General features: G+C 44.7%; 1 protein-coding gene across 2 annotated transcripts in view; it reads left to right on the top strand.

Moving 5' to 3' along the window:
- The window catches only part of LOC141139853 (probable cation-transporting ATPase 13A4), a 203,175-nt gene that overhangs the window by 12,682 nt on the left and 171,725 nt on the right, over positions 1-18,768 (top strand). For both annotated transcript variants that reach the window (XR_012243820.1, XM_073626383.1), the window contains exon 2: positions 5,122-5,295. Coding sequence is in view for 1 of the 2 variants with exons in the window: in XM_073626383.1 (XP_073482484.1) it covers positions 5,122-5,295 (174 nt within the window). In the remaining variant the exon portion in view is untranslated. The remainder of the gene's footprint in view (positions 1-5,121; positions 5,296-18,768) is intronic.

An 18,768-nucleotide genomic window follows, 5' to 3' on the forward strand; every position in this document is an offset into this window, starting at 1 on the left:
TTCTTACCTCCCAACTTTTTGAGATGGGTATAAGGGACACCTATTAGCAAAAGTAGGTAGGCATTCTTAAAGGAGAACAGTTGGGACCTATGTGATTTCACTAGACATCTGTGCAGGAAAGTGCACTGATGTCTCTGAAATCGCTGACAAAGTCGGGCTGAGTCACACTTGTGCGACTTTGGATATCAGAGTCGTATGACAAGTCATACCCCATGATTTTTAATGTGTACCATTCATATCTGTGCAACTTCAAGTAACACTGACTTCAACGTAGTCCCTGTACTACTTTGGTCTGACTTTGATGCGAGTTGAGGTCCCTAGACCTCAAGTTTACACAGGCATTCCCTGGAATTGCGGCAAAATTGCTGATGCAAAATCATGGGAAAGTTGCGTGTCTTTCCCTGTGACTCCTGTGTCCATAGACCTCAAGATTACATAGGCATTGCTTAAAGTCGCATTAAAATCTCGCAACTTTCAGGTCGCACAAGTGTGAAAGGTGCCTAAGTCACTGTGCTGAGTACTATTTTATACCTAGAATATAAAGTAGTCCCACCATCAAACACTAGTAAACATATGTTCTCAATATAATTGTGCTCAAATGGCTGAAAATCACACAGATGGTATCACCTACTGAAAGCTTGCATTGTACTCAGCAGCATATGCTGTAATATTAATGTCTGAAATGCAAAACATTATTGTATTGAATCAAACATTAGTAAATGTATTTTCTCTGTAGGTAAGTGCTCAGCTCTGTAGCATAGCGGTATACCCTGCTGCCCCCAAAAGTTCAAGCCATGAATTCAAATCCCACTGACAGCATCACCTCCCAGAAGTGTGCATTGTACTCAGAAGCATAATTAGGCAAAGCACATCAGCTTGCTTTATTCCATATTTTAACTCTTCAAATGCATGCAATGGTATGTACTTATTCAATAATATGGTATGGAATTCCAAAATTCAAGGAAAAAAATGTCGTAGGGTCCCCCCAGTACATACCAGGCCCTTCGGTATGGACTTTAAGGGGAACCCCACACCAAAATGTAAAATAAATTTGATGTGGGGCCCCCAAAATCCATACCAGACCCTTACCTGAGCAAGCAGCCCGGAGGTCAGGATAGGGGGGACGAGTGAGCACCCTCCCCTTCTGAACCTTACCAGGCCACATGCCCCAAAGCACCTTTTCCCCATGTTGATGGGGACAAGGGCCTCTTCCCGACAACACTGGTCGGTGGTTGTCGGTCTGCAGGCAGGGGGTTTATCAGAATCTGGAAGCCCCCTTTAACAAGGGGGCTCCCAGATCCTGCCCCCTATGTGAATAGGTATGGGGTACATTTTACCCCCTAACCATTCACCAAAAAAAGCAGTGAAATGTAAAAAAATTAATAGCCGGTTTTTGACAAGTCCTTTATTGTAGAATAGCTCTGAGCTGTCTTCTTCCCTGAGCCATCTTCTCCCTGAGCTGTATTCTCCCAGAGCCGTCTCTCCTGCCGCCGCCATCTGCTGTGTTCTTCCGCACCGCTGGTTACCCGCTAATAAAAAAAAGCTGCTCTTCTTCCATGGTGGTCTTCCTCCGCTGTGTTGTCACCCGCTGTGTAGTGTCTCTTGCATAGCCATGGAGCGGACTCTCCGGATGACATTATCGGATGGCCACAGAAGACCGCCACAAGAAGAGCGGCTTTTTTTTATTAGTGGGTAACCGGCTGCGCTGAAGAACACATCAGCGGGAGAAGATGGTGGCAGCAGGAGAGACAGCTCGGGGAGAAGAAACATCAAACACTAGTGAATGTATATTCTATGTATTTTCTATGTATGACTGTGCTACACCCAATAGGCTAGTGGTCAGCACTTCTACCTTGAAGAACTCATGGGTTCAAATCCCACTAAATACTAAAAGATTGAATTGGTGAAAAAAAAGCAAATGACTATTAGCCAATTAGCCAAAGCAGCATATGCTGAAAATAGGTGAATGCCAATTAGCCAATGCACTTTAAATTTGGCTGATTCTATTATATTAACTCTTCAAATGCATGCAATGATATGTAAGTATTCAATACTATTATGGTGTGAAATTCCAAACACCACACACTAACTAATGGGCAGATTACATTTTTTTGTTTGTTCATTTTAATTCGCTTGTGCACTGAAAAAATAAACACAGCTGGGGGATGGTAGGTTGGCTGGTATTTGAACTTGTACCATGAGTGCTGTGGAGACATCTGAGCAGACTACTAAGCCATTGTGCTAAGTATGAGACCTGCATAATAGTGTAGTATGATTAAAGAATGAATATAAATCATTACCGCTTTATAGTCACCTAAATTAAAAAATAAAAAACAACATACAACAAATAGATAACCTAAATGTTTAATACATGTAACTTTACAGAATAGCAGACATTACTATGTAATAATCATTCATAACTGCATTAGTTAGCAAAAGAAGGAAAAAACTAGGAATACTAATTGCAACATACATCAATAGATGCACACAAGGTAGAGCACATCTCACATAAAAATGTTTCTTTCACATACATGGATCATGATTACAGTGCAGTACTATATAACAACTTGGTAGGAATTGGCATTTGCATATACGCGGAAGTGCTAATTAGTGCCAGCTTAGAATTTACTAACATGTGTTTCTCACTAATAGCGCTAGTTTTTCATTCGCACATTCGCCTGTTGAAATTTTATTTGGCTAAAATGGTCGCTGGTTCGTATTCCCAACCACACCACAAGACTACCTGCCTGGAGTTTGCATGTTCTCCCTGTGCCTGCGTGGGTTTCCTCCGGGTACTCCGGTTTCCTTCCACACTCCAAAGACATGCTGGTAGGTTAATTGGTTTCTGTCTAAATTGGCCCTAGTATATGAATGTGAGTTAGGGACCTTAGATTGTAAGCTCCTTGAGGGTAGGGGCCCATATTAGTGTATAATGTTTATGTAAAGCACTGCGTAAATTGACGGCACTATAGAAGTACCTTAAAGTGGAGTTCCACACAAAAATGGAACTTCTGCTTTTCGGAACCCTCCCCCCCTCCGGTGTCACATTTGGCACCTTTCAGGGGGGAGGGGGGTGCAGATACCTGTCTAAGACAGGTATTTGCACCCACTTCTGGCATAGACTCCCATGGGAGTCTATGCCTCTTCCCGTCCCGACTGCGCTGTCTGCTGGGAACACACAGCTCCCAGGAGAGAGCGGCGACCACTAGGGACGCGCAGCGCGACTCGCGCATGCGCAGTAGGGAACTGGGAAGTGAAGCCGCAACGCTTCACTTCCTGATTCCCTCACCTAGGATGGTGGCGGCAGCTGCCGAGAACCGAGCGGGTTCTCGGCGTCCCCTGCCGACATTACTGGACCCTGGGACAGGTAAGTGGCCATGTATTAAAAGTCAGCAGCTGCAGTATTTGTACCTGCTGGATTTTAATTTTTTTTTTTTTTGGCGGTGTGGGTGAACCCCCGCTTTAAATAAAAATAAATAAGTCTTCACTAATATTATGGTGTGAATCTCCAAAACACCATACGCTAGCTAACAAGCAGTTTACATTTGATAAACTTTATTGTATGGTATATAAACCATCAAACACTAGTAAAAGTATTTTGTATATATAGTTGTGCTCAGCCCAATAGGCTAGCAGTTAGCACCTCTACCTTCAAACATTCAGGTATTGAAAGACTCATGGGTTCAAATCCCACAGGAAAATCCTAAAAGATTACTTTTGGTGGAGAAAAGGAGAATTACTGTTAGCCAGTTAGCCAATTAGCCAAAGCAGCATACAGTGAATGCCAAGTAGCCAATACACTTTAATGCGGTTGATATTATTGTATTAACTCTTCAAATGCTTGCAATGGTATGTAAGTATTCACTAATATTATGGTGTGAATCTCCAAACGCCACACACTAGCTAACAAGCAGTTTACATTTGATAAACTTTATTGTATAGTATATAACACATCAAACACTAGTAAAAGTATTTTGTATGTATAATTGTGCTCAGCCCAATAGGCTAGCAGTTAGCACCTCTACCTTCAAACATTCAGGTATTGAAAGGCTCATGGGTTCAAATCCCACAGAAAAATCCTAAAAGATTGCATTGGTGGGAAAAGGAGAATGCCAATTAGCCAAAGCAACACAATTATACGTGTATATATATATTTACTGAAAATAGGTGATTGCCAAGTAGCCAATGCAGTTTAATGTGAAAGTTTTTATTGTATTAACTCTTTAAATGCATGCAATGGTATGTAAGTATTCAATTATATTATGATGTGACATTCCAAACACCACACACTAGCTAAAGGGCAGTTTACATTTCTTTGTTTGTTTATTTTAATTCACTTGTGCACTGAAAAAATAAACACAGCTGGTGGATGGTAGGTTGGCTGTTGTTTGAACTCATACCATGAGTGGTGTGGAGATATCCAAGCAGACCACTAAGCCATTGTGCTAAGTACAAGACCTGCATAATAGTGTAGCATTATTAAAGAATGAACATAAATAATTACTGCTTTATAGTCAACTAAATTAATAAATAATAAATCAAAAACATGAAAAAAACAACATACAACAAATAGGTAACCTAAATGATTAATACATGTAACTTTACAGAATAGCAGACATTACTATGTAATAATCATTCAGAACTGCATTTCTTAGCAAAAGAAGGAAAAAAAAAACTAGGAATACTAATTGCAATATAAATCAATAGATGCACGGGAACTAGAGCACATCTCTGATAAAAAATGTTTCTTTCACATACATGGATCATGGCTACAGTACAGTGCTATATAACAACTTGATAAGAATTGGCATTTGTATATACGCGGAAGCGCGAATTAGCGGCAATTTAGAATTTACAAACGTTTGTTCTCAGCTTATATCGCTGATTTTCATGCGCAAATTCGCCGTTTTGTTTCCATTTGGCTAAAATGGGCTCTATTATTTGCCATAGTGCTCAGTACTTCCTGGAGTTATAGTAAATGACCCCCTATATGTATTCTCCTTAACTAGATAAAAAAAAAAAAAAACTTGACAGATATTTTACCATTCCCTAATTTTAAACATGAAAAAAAAACGTTGGGTTTTAAATTTACTTTAACTCATTTTTGTTCTCAATTTGCAGGAACTATTTGGTTACAAAACTGAAAGATGGCGAAGTATCCTGTGTCTAATTGGTTACATATTTTCACTGGGGTTCCTGAAGCTTCTCTTCTATTGGAAGCCTGAGCTGGATGTATGGTGTCATTGTGCCCCATGTAGTTTAGCAAAAGCTGATGTTGTTTTGCTCAAAAGAACTGTAAGTATATTTATTTGTCCATTGGTCTTTGTCAGTCTGTGGATCTAGGAGATAGCATAATCATACTGAGCAATTGTGTAACGTACAGTAACCAGATGTTTCCAGTTTCAAGAGATGATCACCTGCAGGCTGTTCCCTGATAAAATGACCCCTATTGTGTCCCTGGGACACAATGAAGTCCCCGAGAGCTGCATGTACCTCACAAGCAGTCTGAAATCCAGCCTCCCAGTCTGATCTCTGCAAAGCACTGGGTAATGGATTTTCTCAGCTGCATTTTTGTTGGTGGAATCTCCTGTAGCCACTCCCCCAGTCCATTGTGTCTACTCCTCTCTGAATCTGTTGGGTTGTGAATTTTGTGCCTCGCTTGCCCTACAATACCTATATGTAGCAATAACTCTCGGCGGAGCTGCTGGTTTAAGCGGGCTTGTTACCTTCACTCTCCTTCCCTCTGTTTCACTGGCACTGGGTCTAGGGTTCTGTTGAGTTTACCTCTGGACGATACAAGCACCAACACTTGAGTACGTTTTCAATGCTTTATTGAACAATTAATGAAGGAAGTAGCAGGAAAGAGGCAGAAGGGAAACTGCGGGGAAAGCTCAAATACCTTTCTGTAGGATTCTTGACAAATGTCCTTTAGAGTTGAATATTACAGTAGAATGCGCTCCCCTTGTGGGACACACTCTTTGCTCGCCTGGATAGGCCTCTCTCACTTGCCTAGTAGCCAGTACGTAGCACGAACAAAAGTCTCTGCCACAGACTTGCTTGGAATGGACCCGTACGATCTTCTGCCACAGAATGTATTGGTCTTGCGGTGAATGTCAGTCACAGTGCTTGAACCTTTAAGCCAAACCCGGCAACACTATGCTGTAAAGTTACTTTAGGATATGTCCTCCAACCGAGTCACCAGGCCCCTCTCCAGACCAGCACTCTGCATGATCCTTCCATGACGGGTCCTCCCCTGGGATCTCCTTGGTTGTCCAGCTTCTTCACTCTGGACAGACAGCTCAGGACCATTCCTCAGCTGCTGTGGTAGGCCCCAGACAAGCTCCTGGGTCCACCCATGCGCCGCAGCGACACGGGCCTCTGCAACGGAGGACCACGAGGTAGCACTCTAACGCATACCTGTCGGCCAGGAGGGCCAGCAGGTGGCTGTAAAACGACCCTAAAACATGGCATCTGTCCCATAAATACCCTCTCCCAGAATCCCACTCGGAGGACCGCCTCCACCGAGTTGTCTCCGGGACAGAAGAGCATCCATACGCTTTGACACGTTGCCTTTCCAACACTAGCCGATAGTAACAACGACACCCACCGGCCCAGTATGGAAACACATGCAACGTCAGCCAAGCTGGAACAGAGGCAAATCTAACTTCCCCTAATGAGCAATTTACTAAATTTACCTATCAGCTGGTAGATCGCAAATCTACCAGCGCTACATATATAAAGCACAGGTAGGTGCTCACCAGCAGCAGAGCAAGGGTGAGAGCTTTACATTCCACTGCTGGGGTTGTACTATTCCTCATTTCATATCACCTCTACTAAAAATTAGGGATGAGCTGCTGGTTTGGTCTGAACCCAGGTTCAGAATGGATTTTGCTTGTTTGGCAAACCACAGTCCGTTATCCGGGGCCTCCTTATATCTAATGGGACTTCCAGATTTCAATAAGCCCCCCCCTTGCAGACCTCCACAACTACGAGGCCAAGGTTGCTGGAAAGAGGCCATGTCATCACCATTAGGTACAAGTTGCCTTGCCACGGGCATCCCTCTGTTACAAATTTCTGGGACCAATTGTTTACAGGGTCTCCCCAGAATATTTTTTTTTAAATCTAGTAACCTCAGTGTAAAGTGTAATATTAAGGAAAAACAGACACCCTTAGGTTCTCCTGTATATACCAAGTGGTAGAGTAAGAAAATACCAGTGACACCTTCAGTTGGAAAACAACATTCCAAACAAGACCACAGCAAGGAACGTACGGAAGAGTTAATATTGAAAATGTCTGCTGCATTGTCTCTTCCGATAACTCATGTTTCACTGGAAATCCTTTATCATGTATTAAATGTTCATTTGTAATAATAAAAATGTTATAGACATGGTAAAAACATAGATATGCAATAAAATAATAGTTTAAATAATGAATATCTTATATTAATATTATTAAAAGTATCCTTTTAAAACATACTGCAAGATAACTTCCCAACATTGTAATACGCATCTGTATGATGTTCCATGCTCTGCTTTTCTTCAGTTTGTGCCAGAGTTGCAAAGTGACATAATTTTTGGGTAAGATCCGCTGGCTTGTTTTCCTGACAAAGGGACATTTGAGGACATCTATGGAGCTTTATTGACAAATGTTGAGATCCCTCTGGAACGATGAGTTGTCCTAATCCACAATCAATATTGTTTGCTGACTCTGCAAGTTGTTGTTTTTTTAGAAAGCACATAAGGAAGCATGCTTTAAATGGATGTCATTTGAATGAGCCTCATGCATAACCATGCATGCAGTGAGGAAAAAATGAATATGCTGCACATAATAACCAAACAATTCCTGACAGAGACTGGGAAATAAAACACATTAGACTATTTGTTAGAGATAGCTTCTTCACCTGTGTATCTGTCTTCTGCCCTGTACACACGATAGGATTTTCCGAAAACAAAATCCATGTTTTTTTTTCTGACGGATGTTGGCTCAAGCTTGTCTTGCATACACACGGTCACACAAATCTTGTCGGAAATTCCGAACATCAAGAACGCGGTGACGTACAACAAGTATGACGATCCGAAAAAATTAAGTTCAAAAGCCAGTGCGGCTCTTCTGCTTGATTCCAAGCATGCGTGGAATTTTGTGCGTCGGAATTGTGTACACACGATCAGAATTTCCAACAACGGATTTTGTTGTCGGAAAATTTGAGATCCAGGTCTCAAATTTTGTTTGTCGGACATTCCGACGGAAAATGTCCGATGGAAGCCTACACACGGTCGGAATTTCCGACAACAATCTGCTATATAATTGACATGGGGGGGGGGAGATTTATTAAAACTGGAGCACTCAGAATGCATGGTAGCCAATCAGCTTTTAAATTCAGCTTGTTCAATTAAGCTTTGACAATAAAACCTGGAAACTGATTGGTTTTATGCAGAGCTACACCAGATTTTCCATGCTCCAGTTTTAGTAAATTTCCCCAAGTGTGTTTACCATTTTTTGTTAGAGCCTGGTACCAAAATGTAATTTCTGCTACACCTGATAACTTTAAACACTAGAAGCATTTAGCATAGAATATTTTACAGCATAACAAAGTATTAAAAGTACTGTGATATGGGGCAATTAAGCTCTTCTGGTAAATGTGGTTGTAAATAAGATCAGGTCAGTTCACACTGTATTTTGAGTGTGAAATTTGAACCATCTACAACCACTCTAGGTATTCCTCTGGGTTCATCAACCCTTTTGTGGTTACCCACAGCAACCAAACCATTGTTGGTAACAATCATTAACAGATTACACATTTCAATGTGACAACTCCCAATACCGTCAGTCCTGTCTTTAAAAGTGTCTCCGGGTACTTTACCGTGTGCCTGGATGACAGACAGAATTTCTACTACTGCAGCATCTATTCTGGGTCCTTCCTCCTTACAAAGTCTAGCAGGTGAGGCAGTATACACACCCCCTAATGACCACTGCTCAGCTGCACCTCGGACCGCATTTCACATCAGAAATGCTCTTTATGACTGCATCAGGCACAGAGACCTCTAACATGTCTGTTATTTCCAGAGTGCTTTCCACCCAAAACTGTATTTGGAAGCACCCTCACGGGGAATCGTGAGATCACTTGCCACACTGTTAATAAATACTGTACCAACCAACTCCATTTTTTACCATTGTTACCCAGCACAGCCTGTACTAACTGGCTCTACCTATTAGTACTCTGCAGTGCCAACTTGTCTGTCTGTGATAGACACACCCAAATGTCCAGCAAATGTGCCTGCACCACTTCCAACAATGTATTAGACATTTCAATACATTCCATTGGAACCCTTCCCTTCCCTCCATTGGGCATAGCAGATGTCCAGTAACACAAGTACTTCCTTGCACCAATCATCCCAGTCCATAGTCACATAGTTACATAGTTAGTAAGGTTGAAAAAACACACCAGTCCATGCTGAGTATCATCGGTCCCTACCCTCAAGGAGCCCACAATCCAAGGTCCCCAACTCACATTCATATACTAGGGCCAATTTTTTTTTTTTTTTGGACGGAAGCCAATTAACCTACCAGCATGTCTTTGGAGTGGGGGAGGAAACCAGAGTACCTGGAGAAAACCCAGGCAGGCACAGGTATAACATGCAAACTCCAGGCAGGTAGTGTTGTGGTTGGGATTAGAACCAGTGACCCTTTTTACTGCTAGGCGAGAGTGCTACCCACTACACCACTGTGCCGCCCCAATGTCAGAAAATCCCCAAGTCCATGGTGTTTCCATTATGAGTGCACCTCAGCACCACATCGCCTGCTCCAGGAGGAACCTAAAATTTTACAGCAAATAAAGGACATTTATCAATTTTACACATCACTTTGCGATAACACCTTTTCAACCATGGCAGGCATTAATACTTCACTTTTACCAGCCAGCTCTGGTGATGCTAATGATACACCCAGCTTTGCACTTTCATTTTTGGCAGGATGAATTACCTCCTTACCAACTGGGTTACTCATAGGGTGGGTGGACTGTTGCAAGTGTCATAGCCTTCACTTGATTGTACCATCTCACTTCTGCTGCACTTGCACTGCCCAATGCTCCCATGTGGCCAAGGGGCAACATTGAAATTTTTACATACTCTCCGACATCCCCTGCAGACAAAGCAGGATCCCAATTACTAGGGGTAATAGAAGACACTCCTCTGTGTTGACTATATCCCATGCAGGATGTCAGCTAGGGATGAGCCGAACAACCCCCGGTTCGGTTTGCACCAGAACCTGCGAATGGACCGAAAATTTGCGCAAACTTTAGAACCCCATTGAAGTCTATGGAACTCGAACGTTCGAAATCAAAAGTGCTAATTTGCATAGTATTGTCCTAAAAAGGGTTTGGGGACCCGGGTCCTGCCCCAGGGGACATGTATCAATGCAAAAAAGTTTTAATAACAGCCGAAAATCAGTGAGACAAATGGCATGGGTACCCCCCAGTCCATTACCAGGCCCTTTGGGTCTTGTATGGATATTAAGGGGAACCCCACACCCAAATTAAAAAAAGGAAAGGCGTGGGGCCTCCAGGCCCTATATACTCTGAACAGCAGTATACAAGCGGTGCAAACAAGACAGGGACTGTAGGTTTGTTGTTAAGTAGAATCTGTTTGTAATTTTGAACTGGTACATTTTTAAAGTGTAGCTCCAGCCAAAAAATCTATTTTAAGCTTTTTGGAAAACATAGGGAAGGGTTATCACTCCTGTGACATTTGTTTTGCTGTCTGTGCACCTCTTCAGAAGATTTCACCTCACTTTCTGTCCCAATGACAAATGTTTTTTGACAATTTGGGGTTTTTAGTGAAACAAGGATTGGTGATAAAGCATCAGTGCAGAGGAGACACGTTTTTCCCATATTCACTCTTACAGGAGAGAATTTACCTTCCTAGGGGTAGATTTCATCTCACTTCCTGTTGTCTCCTTCCGTTTGCAAGTAGGAGTCGTTTGTAAGTTGGATGTTTGAAAGTAGGGGTCTGCCCTATATACTCTGCAGAAATTGGGGCCTTAGGTGTTGGTGTTGCCACAACACTGTAAGCCCTCACAGTTACTCTTGGTGGGCGCAGAAACGGGCTCTGCTGTGAAATATTAGATCAAGAATTGTAATTACATGCCCCTGTTGAACAGGATCAGAAAAAATGGGCCTTTGGTGGTGGTGGTGCTGATGGCACAACACTGTAAGTCCTCACAGTTACTCTTGGTGGGTGCAGAAACGGGCCCTGCTGTGAAATATTAGATCAAGAATTGTAATTACATGCACCTGTTGTACAGGGGCAGAAAAATTGGGCCTTTGGTGGTGGTGGTGGTGGTTTTGCCACAACACTGTAAGTCCTCACAGTTACTCTTGGTGGGCGCTGGAATGGGCCCTGCTGTGAAATATTAGATAAAGAATTATAATTACATGCACCTGTTGAACAGGGGCAGAAAAATTGGGCCTTTGGCGCTGGTGGTGGTGGTGCTGGTGCCACAACACTGTAAGTCCTCACAGTTACTCTTGGTGGGCGCAGAAACGGGCCCTGCTGTGAAATATTAGATCAAGAATTGTAATTACATGTCCCTGTTGAACAGGGGCAGAAAAATTGGGCCTTAGGCACTGGTGCCACAACACTGCAACCCTCTCAGATACTCTGGTTGGGGCGCAGGAATGAGCCCTCCTGCAAAATATTGCACCAAAAATTGTAATTACAGGCCCCTGTTAAACAGGGTCTGAAAAATTGGACATTAGGCACTGGTGCTCGTGCCACAACACCGCAACCCCTCACAGATACTCTAGTTGGAGTGCAGGAACGAGCCCTGCTGCAAAGTATTGCATCAAAAATTGTAATTACACGCCATTGTTAAACAGGGGCTGAAAAATTGGGCCTCAGGCACTGGTGCTGGTGCCACAACACTGCAACCCCTCACAGATGCTCTAGTTGGAGCGCAGGAACAAGCCCTGCTGCAAAGTTTTGCATCAAAAATTGTAATTACATGCCCCTGTTAAACAGGGGCTGAAAAATTGGGCATTAGGCACTGGTACTGGTGCCACAACACTGCAACCCCTCACAAATACTCTAGTTGAGCGCAGCAACGAACCCTCCTTGCAAAATATTGCATCAAAAATTGTAATTACACACCCCTGTTAAACAGGGGCTCAAAAAATTGGGCCTTAGCCACTGGTGGCGGCGCCCAGAACCAAAAATATTCTTACAAGCTATCAGCATGATCATTGAAGAAGAAGATAGTCACTCAGCATAACAGGATAGTCACTCAGCATCAGCATAGGCAGTCTTGAAGGGATCTGACATTTAAAAAAAAATAATCGGTTACATCAGCATCAGGTGCTTGGTAGCTGGTGGTGATCCAAGACTGATTCATTTTTATGAAGGTCAGTCGATCGACCGAGTCGGTGGATCGGTGTGTGATCAGTTACAAAGCCTCCAGCAGCACTGAATGTGTATTGCGAAAGAACGCTGGATGCAGGACAGGCCAGTAGCTCAACTGCATACTGTGCAAGCTCTGGCCAGTAATCCATCCTCAAGACCCAGTAAACCATAGGATTTTCGGTGGGAAAGGTGTCCAAGTCAGATCTTGCCCTTAGGTATTCCTGCACCATGTAAAACAGACGCTGGCGATGGTTGCTGGAACCGATCATACCTTGGGGCTGCGGACTAAAAAATTGTCTGAACGCATCGGTCAGACGGCCACCTTCTCCACTGCTCCTTCTTTGACTGACCAAAGCCTCAGCAACATGTTGTCAAGGAACAGGAGTTTGTAACCTCCTAGTCTCTGGGAATGCGTCGCACAGACCTTTCTGCAAGGCCTCCCGAAGATGAATCTTTTGGACTGTAAATGATCCCTTAAAGACTGCTGCTGATGCTGAGTGCCAGGCTCCACCTCCATGCTGACACAATCCTAATCCTCCTCCTCCTCCTCTTCCTGTGTGATCGGCGGGCACGCAGGAACACTGTCTGAATAAAGGGGCCCTGAGAGCTAAGGAAGTCCTCCTCTTCCTGCCTCTGTTCTGCCTCAAGTGCCCTATATATTATTCCACGCAGCATGTGCTCCAACAGGTGGACAAGGGGGACAGTGTCACTGATGCATGCACTGTCACTGCTCACCATCCTTGTGGCCTCCTCAAACGGTGACAGGACAGTGCATGCATCCCTGATCAGGACCCACTGGCATGGGGAAAAAACCCAAGCTCCCCTGACCCTGTCCTGGTGCCATAGTCACACAGGTACTCATTGATGGCCCTCTGCTGCGTGTGCAGCCACTGCAGCATGGTCAACGTTGAGTTCCACCTGGTGAGCATGTCACAGATTAGGCGGTTCTTGGGCAGGTTAAATTCCTTTTGGAGGTCAGCCAGCCGAGCACTGGCATTATATGACCTGCGGAAATGCACACAGACTTTCCTGGTCTGCCTCAGGACATCCTGTAAGCCCGGGTACCTGCCCAAGAACCGCTGCACCACCAAGTTAAGGATGTGTGCCAAACAGGGCACATGGGTCAGTTGTCCCTGTCGGAGAGCGGAGAGGAGGTTGGTGCCATTGTCGCAAACCGCCATACCTGCCCTAAGCTGGTGTGGCGTCAACCACCTCTGAACCTGCCCCTGCAGAACTTACAGAATCTCTGCCCCAGTGTGGCTCCTGTCCCCCAAGCACCCCAGCTCAATCACCGCATGGCATCTTTTTGTCTGCGTGCTTAAGTAGCCCCGTGAACGCCTAGGGAGCACCGCTGGTTCCAAAGACAAATCAGCACAGGAAGAGGCCATGGAGGAAGAAGAAGAGGAGGAGGTGGAGGAGAGGTGTGGCAGAATCACCACTAGTAGAATTTTGGAGGCGTGGTGGTGGAACAACCTCCAACACTACTGCACCCTGTCCTGCACACCTCCCAGCTGCCAGAACAGTCACCCAGTGTGCGGTGAAAGATAGGTAACGTCCCTATCCATGCCTGCTGGACCATGAGTCAGCGGTAATATGCACCTTACCACTGACTGCCCTGTCCAGCGAGGCCAAGACATTGCCTTCCACATGCCGGTAGAGAGCTGGAATCCCCTTCAGTGAGAAAAAGTGGCGTTTGGGAACTTACCACTGAGGAACCGCACATTCCACAAACTCACAGAAGGGGGCAGCGTTTACCAACTGAAAAAGCAGCAGTTTAAGTGCAAGCAATTTAGCCAAGCTAGCATTCAACCACTGGGCATGTGGATGGCTGGGAGTGAACTTCTTTCAGCGGTGCAGCAGCTGGGGCAGGGAAATTTGCCTAGTACAACTACAATCTGACGTTGGTGTACCGATAGCAGATTGCCCCCACGTACATGGCTGTGACACACCTAATTCTACACTTTCATTCCTCTCAATGCAGGTCTCAGAGAGGACTGAAGGTATAGTGAGATTGGAGATCCCCGCTGATGAGGAGCAAGGAGAGGTTCTCTTTGTTCTTTGGTGTGGGTCTTTTAGGTACGCTTGCCAACGAACTGCATGGCAGGTCGACATAGGTCTGGTCAATCATGTGGTGCCCAAGCAGGTGATGTTTTGGTCATGCGAGATATGCTTGAGACATATGTTGCAAATAGCAGCAGTGGGATCTGATGCACTTGTCTCAAAAAAGGCCCACACCAAAGAACTTTTGGAATAACGCGCAGAGACAGCAGCGCCCTGCACATGCTCTGCAGTGTGATGCAGTCAGTGTGCTACCCTTAAGCTGGCCCCTGGAGGGCATCCTGCCTCGTTGGTGATGTGCCTCCTCCTCCTCCCTCCTATCAGGCACCCACGTGGAGTCAGTGACCTCATAATCCCCTCCCTCCTCATCACTGGAGCAAAGCTGGCAGTATGCTGCAGCTGGGGGAACATGACTGCCAGATTGCTGTCCTTCTTGGGCACCGCCTCTCTCTGGGCTCACGTTACTGCTTTCCTCTATCTGGGTACCATCATTGGAGCCTTCAAAATGCTGGGCATCCTCCTGGAGCATGTACCCAACACTGTGGTCAAACAGTTGGGGGGACTCCTCAGGAGGACATGGTGGGGCTAGGGAAGGAGTGACTGATGCCATTGAGCCAAGGGAAGAGGCCGCGTTGGCAGCTGCTTTGCCAGACAAAGTACCCTGAGCCTGGGTGAGAGAGGATGAGAAGGATGAGGACGGCTTGGTCGTCCACTCTACCAAGTCTTCCGCATGTTGCGGCTCAACACGGCCAGCTGCCAAAAAAAAGGACAAGCATGTCGCACGGCCACATGCTGATGAGGATGCACTGTCTCCACGACCAGCACTGTTGCCTCTAGACACAGAGCCCGCTTGCCCTCTTTTATTGGCTTGTGACTGTCTTCCTCTCCTTGTTGGCCTTCCAGACATATTAATGGCCTGCAGTGAGATGTAGCTTCACAAAGCTGGGATGTATATATATACTGATACTGCAGCTAGCATAATCAACTGCCTGTCTGTAGTATTATTAGTATGAGAACACCAGCAATTGTCTTCAGGTAGCTTTAGGTGCACACTGTGCAGAGGACACAGTACACTAACTGTAAATACTGTAGCTGCCTGTGGTAATAATATAAGATCAAAAGAACACCACCAATTTTATTCATGTAGCTTTAGGTGCACACTGTGCAGAGGACACAATACACTAACTGTAAATACTGTAGCTGCCTGCCTGTGGTATTAACAGGAGCAGAACAGCAGCAATTGTCTTCAGGTAGCTTTAGGTGCACACTGTGCAGAGGACACACTACACTAACTTGTAAATACTGCAGCTGCCTGCGGTACTAATAGGATCGGAAGAACACCACCAATTTTCTTCAGGTAGCTTTAGGTGCACACTGTGCAGAGGATGCACTACTCTAACTTGTAAATACTGCAGCTGCCTGCGGTACTAGTAGGATCAGAAGAACACCACCAATTTTCGTCAGGTAGCTTTAGGTGCACACTGTGCAGAGGACACAGAACACTAACTGTAAATACTGTAGCTGCCTGCCTGTGGTATTAACAGGAGCAGAACAGCAGCAATTGTCTTCAGGTAGCTTTAGGTGCACACTATGCAGAGGACACAGTACACTAACTGTAAATACTGTAGCTGCCTGCCTGTGGTATTAATAGGAAAAGAACAACAGCAATTGTCTTCTGGTAGCGTTAGGTGCACACTGTGCAGAGGACACAGTACATTAACTGTAAATACTGTAGCTGCCTGCCTGTGGTATTAATAGGAGCAGAACAACAGCAATTTTCTTCAGGTAGCTTTAGGTGCACACTGTGCAGAGGACGCACTACACTAACTTGTAAATACTACAGCTGCCTGCGGTACCAATAGGATCAGAAGAACACCACCAATTTTCTTCAGGTAGCTTTAGGTGCACACTGTGCAGAGGACGCACTACACTAACTGTAAATACTGTAGCTAATAGGACTAATAGGATCAGAAGAACACCAACAATTTTCTTCAGGTAGCTGTAAATACTGTAAAAACACCTGCCTGCCTGTCAGTAGGAAGAGAATAACAGGAACGGATCTAGCTAAACTAAATACAGTGTATATATATATACAACACCTAGGATGTAGGTGTTGTAACATTTTTGGTAAGCATCTATCCATCTGTACATCTCTACTGAACTGACTTTGCTGTAACATTTTTGATAAACATCTATCCATCTGTACATCTCTACTGAACTGACTTTGCTGTAACATTTTTGGTAAACATCTATCCATCTGTACATCTCTACTGAACTGACTTTGCTGTAACATTTTTGGTAAACATCTTCTGCTGCCATATCTTTAAACTTCTATATTTAATGCTAGCTCTAAACCAACCCCACTGCAATAGTAATATTACTGGTCATTGATTCTCAACCCCATCTGGCTTCAGTGATCAAGAGAGGTAATTAGCTTTACGACCCTAGCCTGTGTCTGTAGCTTGTCTGGTATTGGCCATCCCCTCTCTCATATTCAGGTGTCTCAAATCAGACCCAATAATGACCAACTGAGAAAAGCATGCTTGCTTAGTCTCCCTATAAATGTAAAGCATCCTATGGGGTGGAGCAGACAGGGGCAAGGTGCAGACATCATGGCTCTGTCACGAGTGATGCGCAGATTCACTGATGCAGTTTAACGAAAGCAGGATAACTAAAGCTGGATGAAGATACAACAAGAACTCTGCTTCACTCTGCAAGACAACAAGCAAACCAGCTTTTGACATTTAATTTATATTTTAGATAAAGTCAGTTTTCCACTCTCTATCCACTAACATGCTCCTTATTCTCTTCCTTCTCACACTGGTGTCTTCTATCCTCAAATTATCTTTACTCTATCTCTCCTCTCTTCCCTGCAGCATACACATATCACCCTCACTCCTACCCTCTGCCTACTATGGCACCCATCATCTCCTGCATTTGCTGCATCCACATGCTGACATAAACACCAGGGACATTAGACATGTGCGTTCATGCACATCCCACTCCCATCTTACCTTTCTCGCCCTCCTCCTTCTCCTAGTCTCAGGTGACATTTCTCCTAATCCTGGTCCGCTATTTTCCAACTGCAAACCACATATCCAATACCCCTCCTCCTCTGGCAACCACCGCAATCCACTCAGTTTAATTTCTACCCCCCTGCTTCCTCAAAGCAGCCCACCAATCTCATGTGCCCTGTGGAACGCCCGCTCCATCTGTAACAAGCTAACATCTGTTCATGACCTCTTCATCTCTCATGGCTTTAACATACTCACCATAACAGAAACCTGGCTTCAAAATTTTGACTCAGCTTCTCCTGCTACCCTCTCCCATGGTGGTCTCCATTGGACTCAGCCCCCCAGACCCAACAGACAGAAAGGAGGTGGAGTGGCTTCGTACTATGCCCACAAAGCACCTTCCAAGTCCTTCCTGTCCCTCCCCCTCTATCTCTCTCTTCTTTCGTCTGTTTTCTCCCATTTCGCTGAGGATTGCAGCAATTTATCGGCCGCCTGGGCCGGTGTCGCGCTTTCTTGATGACTTTGCTGCCTGGCTACCCTACTTTCTCTCCTCTGAAATACCCACTATCATTCTTGGTGACTTCAACATTCCTGTTAACGTTAACAGCCCAACTACAGCTAAACTTCTCGACTAAATTTCTCATCTTTTGACCTAACCCAATGGACACATACTTCCACTCACTCCAATGGTAATACCCTTGACCTTGTATTCTCCCATCTCTGCAACCCTGGCAACCTCACCAACACCCCCTTTCCTCTCTCTGATCACAGCCTCATTACTTTCACTGTATCCTTGCCTCCAACCACCCATCCCTCCAAGCAGCAAACAATTACTTGTAGAAACCTTCGCCACTTTAACCTTTCTCTTCTCTATTCTGCTACTGACCACCTATATGACATAATCTCTCCCATGTCCTGTCCTGACCTGGCCACCTCTGTCTACAACAGTTCACTCTCATCATCACTAGATGCACTTGCTTCTCTAACCACACGCAGAATCAGGCCCCAGCCGTTACAACCCTAGCAAACTAACAACACTAGAAATCTCAAGAGACATTGCCGTGCTCTTGAACGACTGTGGCGTAAAACCAAATGTCTGCAAGACTTCACCCTATATAAATCTGCCCTTCTAAGCGACAATTCATGCCTCCATGCTGCCAAACAAGCCTACTTTGTCTCTCTTTTTAATTCCTTGTCATCCAGTTCCCATCGGCTCTTCTCAACCTTTAACTCTCTGCTTCGTTCCCCACCCCCTCTACCCACTAACTCACTCACTGCCCAAGAGATTGCCAATCACTTCAAAG

This window comes from Aquarana catesbeiana, linkage group LG04, assembly GCF_042186555.1.
Source record: "Aquarana catesbeiana isolate 2022-GZ linkage group LG04, ASM4218655v1, whole genome shotgun sequence".
Classification (NCBI taxonomy): Eukaryota; Metazoa; Chordata; class Amphibia; order Anura; family Ranidae; genus Aquarana; species Aquarana catesbeiana.